At 51.1% G+C, this 12,970-nt stretch overlaps 7 protein-coding genes across 7 annotated transcripts; 4 read left to right on the top strand and 3 right to left on the bottom strand.

Moving 5' to 3' along the window:
• Positions 1-66: 66 nt before the first annotated feature.
• Positions 67-1,237, top strand: MIND_00489500 (HABP4-PAI-RBP1 domain-containing protein; the record flags this gene model as incomplete). The annotated part of the gene is made up of 5 exons (XM_037361694.1): positions 67-106; positions 161-376; positions 429-519; positions 566-956; positions 1,007-1,237. The coding sequence occupies 5 exons, from the start codon at positions 67-69 to the stop codon at positions 1,235-1,237; spliced, it is 969 nt and encodes a 322-aa protein (XP_037221986.1).
• Positions 1,238-1,363: 126 nt separating this feature from the next.
• Positions 1,364-2,290, top strand: MIND_00489600 (uncharacterized protein; the record flags this gene model as incomplete). Its single annotated transcript, XM_037361695.1, has 3 exons — positions 1,364-1,586; positions 1,631-2,157; positions 2,204-2,290. Exons 1-3 carry the CDS (start codon positions 1,391-1,393, stop codon positions 2,288-2,290), a joined length of 810 nt encoding a protein of 269 aa, XP_037221987.1. The 5' UTR covers positions 1,364-1,390.
• Positions 2,291-2,327: 37 nt separating this feature from the next.
• Positions 2,328-3,538, bottom strand: MIND_00489700 (uncharacterized protein; the record flags this gene model as incomplete). Its single annotated transcript, XM_037361696.1, has 7 exons — positions 2,328-2,694; positions 2,741-2,875; positions 2,920-3,031; positions 3,079-3,191; positions 3,236-3,304; positions 3,350-3,437; positions 3,484-3,538. 7 exons carry the CDS (start codon positions 3,536-3,538, stop codon positions 2,328-2,330), a joined length of 939 nt encoding a protein of 312 aa, XP_037221988.1.
• A 75-nt stretch (positions 3,539-3,613) lies between these two features.
• Positions 3,614-4,197, bottom strand: MIND_00489800 (60S ribosomal protein; the record flags this gene model as incomplete). Its single annotated transcript, XM_037361697.1, has 5 exons — positions 3,614-3,674; positions 3,720-3,865; positions 3,919-3,942; positions 3,993-4,101; positions 4,151-4,197. 5 exons carry the CDS (start codon positions 4,195-4,197, stop codon positions 3,614-3,616), a joined length of 387 nt encoding a protein of 128 aa, XP_037221989.1.
• Positions 4,198-4,608: 411 nt separating this feature from the next.
• Positions 4,609-8,701, top strand: MIND_00489900 (uncharacterized protein; the record flags this gene model as incomplete). Its single annotated transcript, XM_037361698.1, has 15 exons — positions 4,609-5,472; positions 5,529-5,973; positions 6,022-6,139; positions 6,189-6,447; positions 6,717-6,764; positions 6,924-6,968; positions 7,026-7,036; positions 7,082-7,100; positions 7,145-7,160; positions 7,218-7,312; positions 7,374-7,586; positions 7,638-8,092; positions 8,143-8,434; positions 8,491-8,611; positions 8,664-8,701. Exons 1-15 carry the CDS (start codon positions 4,654-4,656, stop codon positions 8,699-8,701), a joined length of 2,994 nt encoding a protein of 997 aa, XP_037221990.1. The 5' UTR covers positions 4,609-4,653.
• Positions 8,702-8,855: 154 nt separating this feature from the next.
• On the bottom strand, positions 8,856-10,239 carry MIND_00490000 (Dienelactone hydrolase; the record flags this gene model as incomplete). The annotated part of the gene is made up of 10 exons (XM_037361699.1): positions 10,088-10,239; positions 9,970-10,040; positions 9,783-9,919; positions 9,702-9,731; positions 9,588-9,652; positions 9,457-9,544; positions 9,272-9,409; positions 9,206-9,223; positions 9,086-9,157; positions 8,856-9,032 (listed from the first exon to the last, which is right to left on the bottom strand). Exons 1-10 carry the CDS (start codon positions 10,216-10,218, stop codon positions 8,856-8,858), a joined length of 927 nt encoding a protein of 308 aa, XP_037221991.1. The 5' UTR covers positions 10,219-10,239.
• Positions 10,240-10,351: 112 nt separating this feature from the next.
• Positions 10,352-12,395, top strand: MIND_00490100 (uncharacterized protein; the record flags this gene model as incomplete). The annotated part of the gene is made up of 8 exons (XM_037361700.1): positions 10,352-10,460; positions 10,511-10,673; positions 10,725-11,121; positions 11,177-11,456; positions 11,506-11,628; positions 11,689-12,107; positions 12,163-12,262; positions 12,310-12,395. 8 exons carry the CDS (start codon positions 10,352-10,354, stop codon positions 12,393-12,395), a joined length of 1,677 nt encoding a protein of 558 aa, XP_037221992.1.
• Between the last annotated feature and the right edge of the window lie 575 nt (positions 12,396-12,970).

Below are 12,970 nucleotides of genomic sequence, written 5' to 3' on the forward strand. Positions count from 1 at the left end.
CGTCACCTGCACCTGCATAGAACCGCCGCCTACTGAAGAGAGAAAACGATTGAACGGACCACAGGGATGTCCGTAGCTACAAAAAATCCCTTTGCCCTCCTCGAAGGTGCGGTTTATCCTCGATTTTTGCCGATAACGAATTGATTGGGGATTTCATTAGCGGAAGGCGCGTCAAGGCCATCCAGCCCTGTCGCTCCTCCCAAGCCAGTCGCCGCCCCAGCCCAAGCAGCTAGAGGCACTCCCAAATCACGAGGTGGCCCTGCTGCCCGTGGTGGCAAATACTACGCCCGTGGTGGTGGAAAAACTGCCAGTCGCGACGACAATTCTGGAAACCCTAACCAGAATGGTACCGAGGACGCTCCTCAGGACAAAAAGTGTCAGTCAATAAGTTCGGTCCAAATCGTTTCCATTTTGTTCAACAATCGCAGTCGATGGTCGTGGGAGGGGAAGAGGCGGCTCTCGAGGTGGTCCTCGCGGACGTGGTCGTCAGTTCGACAAGCACAGTCAGACGGGCAAAGTGTAGGTTCAATCCACTTGTCGATCCAGGATCTTAGTCTCCCGACAGTGACTCGGATAAGAAGATCAACCAAGGCTGGGGTGGCCAAGAAGGCAACGCTGAGCTCAAAGCAGAAGAAGCAGCCATCAGCGATGCCAATGCGGAAGCAACTCCTGCTGCTGCTGCTGAATGGGGAGTCCCTGCTAACGACGGCGACAATTGGGCTGCTCCAGCCGGTGAGCAAGGCGCAGCCGATAAACCTGAAGGCCGTCCTCGTAGGGAGCGCGAACCCGAAGAAGAAGACAATACCCTGACTTTGGAGCAATATCTCGCCCAACAAAAGGAGAAGGAATCGACCGTGGTTCCCAAACTCGAAAGTCTCCGCAAGGTTGAAGATGCTACTTGGAAGGATGTTGTCGCACTCGAGAAAGGTGAAAGCGACACTTACTTCGTTGGCAAGGTACGTTTTTTTTCCTATTGAACCTGAACAAATCTGATCATCTTCTACAGACCAAGAGCGCCCCCAAAGCCCGTACCAAGAAAGAGGAAAAGGTGTTCATTGAGATTGACGGCCGTTTTGACCGTCCAAGCCGTGGTGGCCCACGTGGTCGAGGAGGAGACACCCGTGGCCGTGGTACTTCCAGCCGTGGTCGTGGCGGTTCCCGAGGTGGCCGAGCAGCTGGGGGTGGTTCGGTTACTGTGGATGTCGACGACGAGAAGGCTTTCCCATCGCTGTCTTAGTCCCTCCAAAATGCTAGCACAATGCAACGAAACAACAAATCTTTTACCCCTATGATATTTGTATGGCCACATACTATTCATGTAAACTACCGTTCTTTTTCCTTCTTCATGCCAAATTTCCATAAAGGGTTGTTGACCTTGCCTTCAACCACGATGATTGATACGATCTATATTGCCCGACATGGCTTCCGCATGAACTGGATAAACACAAACTGGCAGAGTGCAACTGGCCTTCCTCGCGACCCACCTCTAGCATCTTATGGCGAAGAGCAAGCAAAAGAGCTTGCTGACTACTTTCTGACCTTGCCTCAAGACCAGCGACCCACACTGATCTTCTCGTCGCCTTACTGTGCGCCTGCAATCCAGCCCACAAACTTGACTCTTATTTTATAGACCGGTGTCTGCAAACCTCAGCGCCGACTGCGAAAGCACTCTCGCTTCCGCTCTACATCGAGCATGGAATTAGCGAATGGTATTCGCCTGTCTCCCCAGGCACTGGCCTCCATCCCCGGCCCTCCTCGGCCGATTCGTTGGAGAAATACTTCCCTGGAACAATTGACGCGTCCTGGTCGTCGATATACTACCCCCCACGGGTTGGCGAAGATGTTGCCGAGGTCCATACTCGTGCCATCACTTTTCTGGACGCATTCATTCCCGCTGTCGAACGGGCATATCCAGAGCACAAGCGCGTTCTTCTGGTCAGCCATGCTGCAACGGTTATCGTCCTCGCCAGAGCTTTGCTAGCCGATCGAAAGTTGCCGTTGCGTGTGGGGTGCTGCTCGCTAACAGAGGTCGTTCGTAAACCAGATGGCAAAGTTTTGGGTGGTTGGGAAGCGAAACGACTTGCTGATGGCGCGCACCTCGCCCAAGGTACATCTCGCGACTGGGGTTTCGAAGATATTGAGGTGGCGAACGGCAAAGTAATTGTCCTAACTATTTGTCGTGACTTTTCTGATTCTTCTTCAGGTTGTGGACGATCCGGGCGTACCCGGCACGGAGAAAGAAATAGACGGACCCAACGGTGTCCAGATCCCACTTTCCAGCAATTTGTAGATGTTGTGGTACGATACGATAAACGACCAACTAGACTCTAGAATTTAACCCAAGCACTGGCGTAACTCACACTTGAATCGCGCAGTGTCTCACACTCGCTGCTCTGCTCATATCGAACCCACTTCAGCTCACTGGGTCGATCGTGAAGTGCAGCTAACGAGCCAAGCAAAACTCCGATGGGATGTCTTCCGCAAATTGTGTTCTTCGTGCTTGAGAGATAGGCAGCAAATGCAGCATGGGCGGAGGATGCTGGTGGCTTAGCCAGAATATTCATCGCCTGGTGGTCGAGCGCCCTGATCGAAGCGTGAATAGGCTGATCCAACGACTGAGTTTGGGATCTTGAGAGACGCATTGGGGTGGCAGAAGCATTCGGTAGGTAATATGTGTAGTTGAAGCGCGTGCCCCTGTAATAGGTATTCATATTAATGAAGTTTGCCATGAGAGACGTACCAATGACAGAAGTCGCTCGAAACAACACAAAAAGTATCGTCGCGAGCAAGATACGGAGCGAGTAGTGCACCGAACTCTGCCTCGAGCTGTTGGTTAATGGCGCCAACGACGATTGGGACGATAGCGATGTCTTTGCTGCGTAGAATTAAGCAAAAGAATCCGAACCAGAAAATACCCACCCCTGGAAGACTTTGCGGATATAAGGAAGATGCATTTCTAGGCTATGTTCGTCCTCGTCGGCAGAGTGGCTGATCTCCTGGAATTTTCCTGAGGCACGTAGTTCTCGAACCGCTTTATGGCATGATTAATGGGCGAGAATATAGAGGGCATCCGCTTACTGTCGAGGTCTATGGGCAGATCTCCGAGGGGAGTCGCGTAACTTGTGCACTTCGACAAGGCACAACCATCGATGTAGATATGGTGGGAGGGGCCCAGCACGAATACGCGTTTACTGGGATGATTAGAGTTGCTTGGGTCTTGGGGAAAGAGATTCACATCGAAGAGACATCGATGCTCTTATAGGCCCAGGCAGCGGCTGGTCCAGAATAAGCATACCCAGCATGGCTGACGAGAATTGAGCTATGGTTATTGGAGGCACAGTCGACGAACGGAGCTATAATTGCTTTGCAGCCTCTGATCGGGTAATCCGCATCTACCGCCTCAAGCCATCCCGCCAACTCCCCATCCAGCTTCGAAGCTATCAACGGTCACAAGAACTGTCTCTGGGCCAATAATGCTGGTACCATTAGCCGTGTACCAGTCGCCAGCATGAGAAGCATTTCGGACGACTGAGGTCATGGAAGAGAGAGGAAGATCGTGGTGTGATCATGGTGTTTTTGGCATTGGCATATACATGGAAAGGTAAAAAGACGTCTACTCCTCAGAGCGCAACCGTGCCGCTGGGTTCGTCACCTTGATTCCGAGCGCCTTTGCACTAAAAGGGAATATAAGGACTGTGATTAATCGAGACGCTACATACCGTTCAAGGATGGTCGTGCGGTTTCGGCTGGAAACACCATGGGCGATTTCGGCGGCAAAGGTTTTGTTGTGCATGAGAAGAAGGTCGACTTCCCTCACGTTGTTGACCAGGAACTTCTTCAGGCCATTCGGGAGCAGATGGCGGGTCTGGGTGAGATTAGGTTGGCGGGAGGAAGATGAAAAAAAAGGTTTGGGCGGACCTTGGCGTTGCTTCCATAGCCGATCTACGCATCGTTAGAAAACAAGCGGATTGAAATATAGTTGTTCAACGCACCTTGGGCATGGGGGTTTGGCCTTTGAACCGGCGACGAACTCTGTTGTCAATACCCTTGGGTTTCCGCCATGCCTCCTTCACGCTGTGGTAGCGGTCCGATTGGTGGCGCCTACGCGAACATGAATGACTCTTCTACGAGGGCAAGGGGGTGGACCAACTTGAATTTGTTGGTGCGCTTTTTGACGATGGGGATTTTGACGGCCATCTGCAAAACAAGGTCAACATCCGACTACAAGTGCACGCATCCACCGCCCCGCAGTCTCCCACCCAACAAAATGGGGGTCATTGGGACCGCAAGAGGACAGGGAAACTGCTGAGACGTGTTGCAGAGCGAAAGGGAGGCCTTACGAGGAAGGGTTGATGTAGTCTTGAAGAAGAGGCGAACAGTCAAATTTCGGGATTGATGGCTACACCAGATTCTAGAAAAAAAAACAAAATATTTTCATTGGATTCATATCCCCAGCACAAAGCTTTCAACTCAAGGTCTTCTACAATGCGCGAGTGCTACTAAGACCTGTCCAGTGGATCTTGTCGACCTCACCGTCTACGATAACAGTGGGTGGTCACATGTAATCACGATAAGCAGGTTGTTCTACGTCTCCTATACTTAGTAGGCGGAGAAGTGTGCTTCTCGCTTCCCATTCCTTCTTGTCCGTCACCGATGGTGGCGACAACAAGCAAGACGACGTTGCATGTTTACGAGCGAGGGCGGCGATTGGAAAAACACAGCCAAGCACGTGCGAAATCACTTCCTTCATTCCGACCGCCACGAAAACATTATATGCTCTCCACTTCGTCTCCTTTGGCCTTTGAAGATGACGACTGGACTGCTCCGAAATCTCGAATCTACCGTCCCTCTTCCGTAGGGCACTACAGCTATGGCGTCACAACCATTGGTCGCGGGTATGGAGATGAAGACCAAGACGAGATCGAGGATTCAGAATTGCCACAACGGTCAACAGCATGGTTGCCACTCTCTAAATCTCCCGGTTTATTCTTCAGTGGACGCGACTACGAATGGGAAGAACCACCGAAAGCATCTCATCTCAACACTAGCATTCCGTCGATAATCGGCGAACCATTCACTCACTCCCCAGCTCACACTCGACCTTCTTCACCATTAACTACCCCTACAGTCCCTAGTAAAACACCGTTGTCCCGTTCTCCCACACTTCCTCCACGCCCTAGACGGCGCTCCTCACAACAACGCGTCTCGCTTATTGCTGGACGCGTATCCATTGCTACCATAGAGCCCCCCGAACCTCCTGCTTTACCGCCAAGCTTACTGCGTGCAACCAGTACAAGCAGCTTACTCAGCCAAGCCACCAGCACAAGAGCACCCTCTCCTGCCCCCTCAGATAAGCAATCGTTTCTAGGCGGACGCGATATATCTGAGTTTGCCATTGAAGGTGAGATTGGCAGGGGCGCATACGGACTCGTTAAGCGCGCCAGAGAAATTCTTCCAGATAGCTCATTGGGGGTGCGTTGGCAAAATTTTTGGAAGCAAGACACCCTTCCTTAACCTCCCTTGAACAGCCTCCAGTCATTATCAAGCAAATCATCAAGTCCCGCATTCTGGCAGACTGCTGGAAAAAACATCCGAAATATGGGACAATCCCAATAGAGATCTACGTCATGTCTTCAATCTCCCAGACCTCATACGTCTTACCCCCACGACGACCATGGGACCCAACACGCGACCTCCCGGCGGAGGCCATAGAATGCTCAGAGTGGATAGAAGGCAAAGTTGTCAATGGCCACCCTAATATATGCCCTCTCCTCGACTTCTTTGAGGACAATCACTACTACTACCTCGTTCTGCCCTCGTCACTACCAGATCAAATACCAAACCAGCCCGTCCACGCTTCCGACCTTTTTGATCTCGTCGAAAGCTTTCCGCAGGGTCTCCCTCCTAGCTCTATACGAAGTTACCTTGGCCAAATGGCTGACGCGTTGTCTTTTTTACATTCGCGGGGCATCGGTAATCACACTTTCATACGGCTATAGAACTTGATTAACGCTTGGACAGTTCATCGCGATATCAAGGACGAAAATGTCGTTCTTGGACCGCAGGGAAAATGCATCCTGATCGACTTTGGGAGCTCTGGACTGACGAAAAAAGGCGGTTGGGACACTTTTAGTGGAACGTGCGTGCTCAATCAAAACGTCAAACTGTTTGCTAAATATATGATCAAGCTTGGACTACGCTGGGCCAGAGATTCTCCGTGGAGAGCGGTACGAGGGGAAAGAACAAGACGTTTGGGCATTTGGAGTTGTGGCCTATGTCTTGCTTGTCGGTGAATGCCCTTTCATGACCCCAGCGGAAGCGCAGGAAGGTCTTGATTCGCCATTTGCCAACGCCTCAATAAGTCTCGATGAACGATGTGGGGAGGGCAAAGAACGAGACGGGAAGGAAGCAGATGGTGGAGGAGCTCTTGAAGATGCCGCTGCTTTGGTGCGGGCTTGTTTGCGAGTATCTGTCACCGCTCGCCCGACATTCGAGAAAATACTGCAGTCTCGATTCCTGGCTGGCGCCGGTGGTTGGGTGTAAGATTGCGAAGAAGTGCTAATGTATTCGTAACCAGTAGCTGTAACCGAAATGTAACCTCATAAATAAAAAAGTCAAGAAAATGTGTTATCTTTGCGATCGACAACGATGCAGTGTGACTGAAGATGTAACAGATCATCTGATTCATTAGCAATTTTTCACGGCACAGCCTCTAGCGTTCTCTCTCTCTTCTTCCATCCACCTTCATCCTCTTCGCCGCTAAAGTGAGTTTGTGTGCTCAATACTCTTCGATCTCCTCCCATACCCTATCTACCTTTTCTCGAGTCCTCTTCCTTGCGATTTGTAGAAGATCGCAGGGATTTGGTCGTTTCCCTCCTCACTGATCTTTTCCGATAGCATTTACTGACCTCCCTTTATCTCAGAACTACTCGCCATGGGAAAGGAAAAGACCCACGTTAACGTCGTCGGTCAGTCTACTCTGTTATCGTCGCAGCGATTGTCTTGACCCTGACCACCGTTGCCAGTCATCGGACACGTCGATTCCGGCAAATCGACCACCACTGGACACTTGATCTACAAGTGCGGTGGTATCGACAAGCGTACGATCGAGAAGTTCGAGAAGGAGGCTGCTGAGCTCGGCAAGGGCTCGTTCAAGTACGGTGAGCATAGTGTAGATTTTTTTTCTGATCGATGGTAACTGATCTCGATATCAATAGCCTGGGTGCTCGACAAGCTTAAGGCTGAGCGTGAGCGTGGTATCACGATCGATATTGCCCTTTGGAAGTTCGAGACCCCCAAATTCGTCGTCACTGTAAGACATTTTTCGCCTCAGCGGACCCGCTTTCCATCATCATTCTGACTTGCTCTACAAGGTCATCGATGCTCCTGGACACCGTGACTTCATCAAGAACATGATTACTGGTACCTCCCAGGCTGACTGTGCTATCCTCATCATCGCCGGTGGTACTGGTGAGTTCGAAGCCGGTATCTCCAAGGACGGTCAAACTCGCGAGCACGCTCTTCTGGCCTTCACTCTCGGTGTCCGTCAACTCATCGTCGCTGTCAACAAGATGGACACGACCAAGGTTTGTGATTTTTCATCGTGGTTTCTTATCGTGTGACTCACTCGTGTACAGTGGAGCGAGGACCGTTTCAACGAAATCATCAAGGAGACGTCCACCTTCATTAAGAAGGTCGGTTACAACCCCAAAACTATTGCCTTTGTCCCCATCTCTGGTTGGCACGGTGACAACATGTTGGAAGAGTCGACCAACATGCCGTGGTTCAAAGGTTGGACCAAGGAAACCAAGGGTGGTATTGTCAAGGGCAAGACTCTGCTCGAGGCCATTGATGCCATTGAGCCCCCTGTCCGACCTGTCGACAAGCCTCTCCGTCTCCCCCTCCAGGACGTCTACAAGATCGGTGGTATTGGCACGGTCCCCGTCGGTCGTGTTGAAACTGGCTTTGTCAAGGCTGGCATGGTTGTCACCTTCGCCCCCACCAACGTTACCACTGAAGTCAAGTCGGTCGAAATGCACCACGAAGTCCTCGAGCAGGGCAACCCTGGTGACAACGTCGGATTCAACGTCAAGTATGAATGTTCTACTTATCTAACCGAGCACGTTTAACATAATTTCTCAGGAACGTCTCGGTCAAGGATATTCGTCGCGGAAATGTTGCTTCGGACTCGAAGAACGACCCTGCAAAGGAGGCTGCCTCTTTCAATGCCCAGGTCATCGTTCTCAACCACCCCGGTCAAATTGGCGCTGGCTATGCACCCGTGCTCGACTGCCACACTGCCCACATTGCCTGCAAGTTCGCTGAGCTCCTCGAGAAGATCGACCGCCGAACAAACAAGTCGATTGAAGCCAACCCGAAGAGCATCAAGTCGGGTGACTCTTGCATCGTCAAGCTCGTCCCGAGTAAGCCGATGGTGGGTTATGCTTGATTTTTATTTGAGGAGGTTGCTTACCAATCAATACTCTCTAGTGTGTCGAATCTTACAACGAATACCCTCCTCTCGGACGTTTCGCCGTCCGTGACATGCGACAGACCGTCGCTGTCGGTATCATCAAGTCCGTTGAAAAGACCGACAAGTCATCTGGCAAAGGTATGAAGCTATGGCCAACTTGACCCTGTGTTGCTTAACTTTGGTTTTCCAGTCACGAAGTCGGCGGAGAAGGCTGCCAAGAAGAAGTAAGGGAAATAGATGTAGACCTGCAGTGTATAATTTTCCTTTCTTCTTTTCCTCCTCTGTGCCATCTTGTCCGTCAGTTGTTGTTACTCCCTCACGTACTCAATTTGTATTCTAACGATTTACGCGGCAAGCAAATGTCCTCACGTCTTGATTGAATTCAGCAGACATGCTCTGGTGTAGTGTTTGTCTGTACTTTGGGACCCAAGTCTCTGCCAACAGTACGCTCAAACACCTCCATCATATACGAGAAAAGGGAGCGTGTTAGTGCCGCATCCCATCGGCCCTTTGAGTGTTCATCTCTGATAAAGGCATGCTGAGCTTGGACTTCGAGGAACTAAGTAGTAATAGTACTTGTTAGCTACAGAGCGGCAATTGGAGGTGACGTACCGAGACTGGGATGTTTCCATCTTCAAGAGTCTTGCGGATGAGATCGCGACCAACTCGGGGAACGTGGGTATCCTGATCGTACTCAGAGAAAGCAAATCGTCGGTTTACAGTATGGCATACCTGCTTGCCAAAAATCATCTGGATGTGGTTTCAGCCACAGAGTCTTGGGGACTGTGCAATTATTACCACAAGTTCACCTTTACCGGCAAGATCGCCGTTTTGGACGCGAACGAGAGTGTTGTCCCCTCCCTTGCCGAGCGACGCGCTGTGGATGTCCGTTGCAAAGAAGCATACGGTCGACAGAACGCGCGGGTCGAAGGCAGCCTAGAAGCCATATTGTCAATTCAAGCATTGCATTGGCAGGATCATACCCTGAATGCCTGCAACCAAGTTGGCTCAAGGAAGTGTAAGATCACAAGCAAAATCATACGAGGTGACCGCCTAGGCACATGCCCGTAGCTGGATAACCATGAAAACAAATGTACAGCGTAATGCAGAAAACTGGCCTGCTATACGTCCGTTGCAGTTCGAGAGTGAGACAAGTAGATCAATCGCCTGGGTGGCATCCTGACGGGGATAGTTTAGGTGGTGACAGCCATGCGCAGACGAGGTTGACCTCATCGTATGCCGCAACCGTCTTTTCGATCTGGGTTATTTGCCAGTCAGCAACCCGTCCAACTCAGAAACGGGGTAAAACCTTGTACTTGTTGCCTCGATCCGTGCCTTGTGGGTCGAGTTGGGTCAACACTCGACCGAATATCAGGGAGGACTGACCTTCGACATCGTATGGAATAGGATCTGGGCTCTCAAACTCGTGATAAGTCGAAGGACACGCTAGGATGGCGTTGAGAATTGCGTTCGATTTCAATGGGCTTGCTGCGAACCGACAACATAGCCCTGGCTGGCGATTGCGCCCGCAAACCTCTCGACGGGGCCGGTCACTTGATAAATTTCGCTGCCAGACATGTGTAGCTTCTCGATTGTCGAGCGTTGGCCGTTTACCTGAAAACGACGACACCAGGAAATCGGGCTTGAGGGTAATCCGGAGTCACAGGCGCAATAACGAAGATTCGGATAGGCCGTCCGCCATCCAAAGGCGATGGAACATCGTGAAAGGTCTTGTTGATGAGCATTTCGGATAAAGCGTCGTGGGGTTAGGGTTTAGACTTTCTCTGTGACCGTCGCGTCGGGTGTGACGCGCCAAACCAAACCTGAGGACGAACGTGCGTGTTGCGCCGATGTTTTTTCACTTTGTTTTCGCCCACCATGGACCGTCGCTTCACATTCCGCAACGCAGAAGCAGCCGATGAAAGGCTTGTACAATTTATGGTGGCGAAAGAGAGACTAGCTTCTCTTGCAGCCGCAAACAAACGCAGTCTGTGTCCCCCCTACTCCATTCCTTCATCTAGTTCAAACACAATGCAGCCTATATAAATCCGCTATTCCTTGCGGTGTGGTTTGGACTGTCGTATCTGTTCGTCGACTATCTACAATGGTGGCCTGACTTTCGCTACGGTGCTATCGCCCTTTTGCGACCAGTGCCGGCGTTTGCGTCCATCTTCATGCCCCTCATATATATCGTTGACTGGTACGCTGGCTATATATACTAAGTCCACCTCCCGTCTGACTCTAACTACAGGCTAAATCGACCGTCATTCGAGCAGTTGGGCCGAGAAGCGGTGCATGCTCCTGACGTACAAGACTTCGCCGCTTATTATGCTCGAAACCCAGCGAGTGGATTCTGGATTCTGAAAATGGACGACTCGTTTGTTGGGCTCATCGCTATCGACGCGGCCGATGCCAAAGCAACGAAGATTGCGCGAATTCGCCATTTCTTTGTCCAGGACCCATATCCGTCCTCTGGCGTCCACAAAGACTTGCTGAAACATGCGCTCAACCACTGTTTTGCGGCCTCTCAAGTAGAGCAGATTGAGGCGACAGACATTTCTTTGGCTTCTTACGCGAGCAAAGCGCTGAAGGATGCGGGATTTGTTCAGCAAAAGGAGTTGAAAACTGTGGGTTTGTTGAGGTGGAAGGTCGTTCAGGTTGTGCTACGCCGAGATGTGTGGGACAGGAAGAATGCGTGATTAGATAACATCATACCCAAAAATGTCTTTCATCTACAAACCACAACGAAGTAATCAGCCCTTCGTTCTGCTGCAGTCTTCTATCGCCCAATCTAGCTTGGGTATTCTGAGGCAGATCTTGGAAGACGGCACAGACAATGCGATCTTGTTCTGCTTGCTGTACTCGCCGTTGACTTCCATCCAAAGGAGTGGTGTTGAAATCCACGATCTGGCCGGCAACGTGCCAGGTTACTCCCCAAACTACCAAGATCCCAGAGAAACCATTCTAGAATCTGTAAAAAACGGTATTTGAGTGAACTTGGCCTCAGTTCTGGTCTTGACCTTGGAGGACAGCTCCGTCGGGGCAACTGGACGTTATCATTGACTCGATCGACACGCTCTGCTCCGATATTGGCTCTGTCTCGTTAACGTATAAATTACTCCGCGAAATATTGACTCTTGTTCGCGCGCGACCAGGTTGGTCTTGTCCCCATATTTTTTTACAACCATTTTGACAACCCACTGAACAAACGCCAGATCCCTCGCGTTTAATCGTTCATGCAGTCGCCCCTTCGCCTCTCGTGGCTCTTATTTGCCAACCAGCCTTCTCTCCAGCCCTCACACACGCTATTTCCCACCCTCCAGCGCTCCTAATCCATCTCGCCACCGAATACCTCACTCCACCGCCACCTCTCTCGCCCGACCCCAAATTCTGGGGCATTTTCCGACCCGTCAGCGAGCGGGTGGCTGACACGGAGCGCATCGTCTTTGGTGCGAATGGGGAGGGCTCAAGCAACAATAACGACTTTGTCCTCGAAGTCATAACCCGAGGCGATGGCGATCGCAGGCGTGGCGTCGAACGCACTATTCAAGGCTGGTCACGCCTTCGCGGTGCACTACCTTTGGAAACACTACCCGCCTTAACATCCTTGATGTCCAAGACCACGAATGAAACGGTAATACCTTCTGTGTTGCTAGCAGCTGAGGAACTACTCACAGACACGATTACAGGCCTCAGCCGATCCAACCGAGAATATCTCCTTCAATCTCAACCTCACCGTCTCTCAACAGAACTCCAAGGCTCGAGTACCTCTTCCATACGCTCACCACGGTTGGGATGATATGTTCATTCACCAATGGCACTAACCCAGAATATAGAAAAGTCTTCTCCAGCCATATACTATGACCCTGACTCAGCCGACGACATTGACGACGATGACCCAGACGAGGACTTGGACATTTAAAACTCTGTGCCATTGTTGTTGTTGTTCCAAATTATAGTGCATGCGATGCTACAGACAATTCAATTCAAGACCAACGCGACAGCGAAAAACGACGAGTTTTCTTCTTCTTTGCACCATCACTTTCTCTCGGACTAGTCGACGTATTGGTCACGGCGAAATCGCGGGCAATGGGAGGAGAAGAGGGCGAAGAATGAGCAGAACGAAGACTACTAAGAGGCGGGGGTCGAGGATGAAATGCGAGTGCGGAAACGGGCCGTGGTCGACGGTTGGTGGTGACCACATTGATGGGACGAGGTGGGTTCGAGGTGCGAATGAGATCTGTGAGGACGGGAAGTGAAAGTCGACGTCTCGATTTGATTTCTGCCAACGTCTTGGGACGAGCTTGAGCCGCTATCAATTCGGGTGTTGGAACCTTGGGAGAGTGTTGATTGGATGACTGAGGTCGACGAAGAACGTGTGGTCCAACGCGGTCAGGGCTATTATTATTGCCACCACGGGTGTTACTATACGTGTTCGTGGAAAGTAAGGGACGAGCTTTCGGGCGACGTATCTAGATTGAAAAATCAGTCAAAAGC

Source organism: Mycena indigotica (assembly GCF_014461135.1).
Source record: "Mycena indigotica strain 171206Taipei chromosome Unknown Mind.scaff0004, whole genome shotgun sequence".
In the NCBI taxonomy this organism is placed as follows: Eukaryota; Fungi; Basidiomycota; class Agaricomycetes; order Agaricales; family Mycenaceae; genus Mycena; species Mycena indigotica.